This window comes from Fukomys damarensis, unplaced genomic scaffold (genome assembly GCF_012274545.1).
Source record: "Fukomys damarensis isolate Sample0158 unplaced genomic scaffold, DMR_v1.0_HiC HiC_scaffold_24, whole genome shotgun sequence".
Lineage (NCBI taxonomy): Eukaryota > Metazoa > Chordata > Mammalia > Rodentia > Bathyergidae > Fukomys > Fukomys damarensis.
The window spans coordinates 42,838,734-42,840,205 of NW_022900936.1; the positions used below are offsets into that span (position 1 = coordinate 42,838,734).

Genomic DNA, 1,472 nt, shown 5'->3' on the forward strand with positions numbered 1-1,472 from the left:
AGGGAAAAGAAAAAAATATGAGAAAATGAAAAAATGGAAATAAAGTGTTTGTAAATGGGGAGGGGAGGAGGAGGTGAAGTGAGGGCAGGGACAAGGGGAAAAAATGAGAGCCAAGACCTGTCATGTAAAGGTACAATATTCCAATGATGAATGCAACTGTACTGTATACCTAAAATGTACCAATAAACTCAATGAGAGAAAAAAAAATCATGAGCATTCAAATACCTTTACTCTAGACTTTGAATATGTCTAGGACACAAAATTTCCAACCACATTTCCAAAGGAAATTCATCACTACCCAAAAAACCTTCTCGTTTTCTCTAAATCTGTTATTACTTGCACATTTATTGAACTGAATTAATTTAAGTTTTTGCCATTTTCAATTCCCCTAAACTATCTTCTTCTACTATAGTAGTATATACTCTGAAATGTACATTACATCATGGTAAAGTAGTGATTTTTTAAAATACTTATTATAATATTTTTCCCAATAAATTATTATAATTTAAAAAATATTCACTACATTTCATTCCAGATGGAATATGGAAATGAAAAATGCCACATTGCTGACAGAGTTTGTTCTCAGTGGACTCCAATGTCAACCAGAGTGGCAAATACTTCTGTTCGTGGTATTCTTGGCGATATACCTCATCACCATTGTGGGAAACCTGGGTCTGATCACTCTCATCAGGAATGACTCTCACCTTCACATACCCATGTATATTTTCCTTGGGAATTTAGCTTTTGTAGATACTTGGTCATCATCCACTGTGACACCAAAAATACTAGTAAATTTACTACACATAGGTAAGATGATAACTTTCTCTGAGTGCATGATACAATATTTCTCCTTTGGAATCAGTGCCACAACAGAATGTTTCCTGTTGGCAGCAATGGCTTATGATCGCTATGTGGCCATATGCAAACCTTTACTTTACCCAGTGATTATGACCAATAGACGATGCATCCAGCTATTAGTTCTATCATTTGTAGGTGGTTTTCTTCATGCCTTAATTCATGGCATCTTTTTATTCAGATTAACTTTCTGTAATTCAAAAATAATACATCATTTTTATTGTGATGTCAGAGCATTGTTTAAGATTTCTTGTACAGACCCGTCTCTAAATTATCTACTTGTTTTCATCTTCTCTGGTTCAATACAAATATTTAGCATTATGACTATTTTGCTTTCTTATACATTTGTTCTCTTTACTATTTTACAAAAGAAGTCTGAAAAGGGTGTAAGGAAATCATTCTCCACGTGTGGAGCCCATCTATTTTCTGTGACTTTATACTATGTTCCCCTTCTCTTCATGTATGTGCATCCAGCATCTTCAGAGGAAAATGATCAGGAAATGATCTTCTCTCTATTTTACACTGTCGTAATCCCTGCATTAAATCCATTTATCTACAGCCTGAGAAACAAGCAAGTCACAGATTCATTGAGAAAGGTGTTGAAGAGAAATGCTTAG

General features: G+C 34.4%; 1 protein-coding gene across 1 annotated transcript; it reads left to right on the top strand.

Moving 5' to 3' along the window:
* Positions 1-542: 542 nt before the first annotated feature.
* LOC104876446 (olfactory receptor 183-like) lies at positions 543-1,472 on the top strand. The gene has a single exon (XM_010644475.1). The coding sequence runs from the start codon at positions 543-545 to the stop codon at positions 1,470-1,472; it is 930 nt and encodes a 309-aa protein (XP_010642777.1).

Excerpts from the sequence above, each read along its gene's own strand:
- LOC104876446 (XM_010644475.1), top strand. The coding sequence starts at position 543 with ATGGAAATGAAAAATGCCACATTGCTGACAGAGTTTGTTCTCAGTGGA.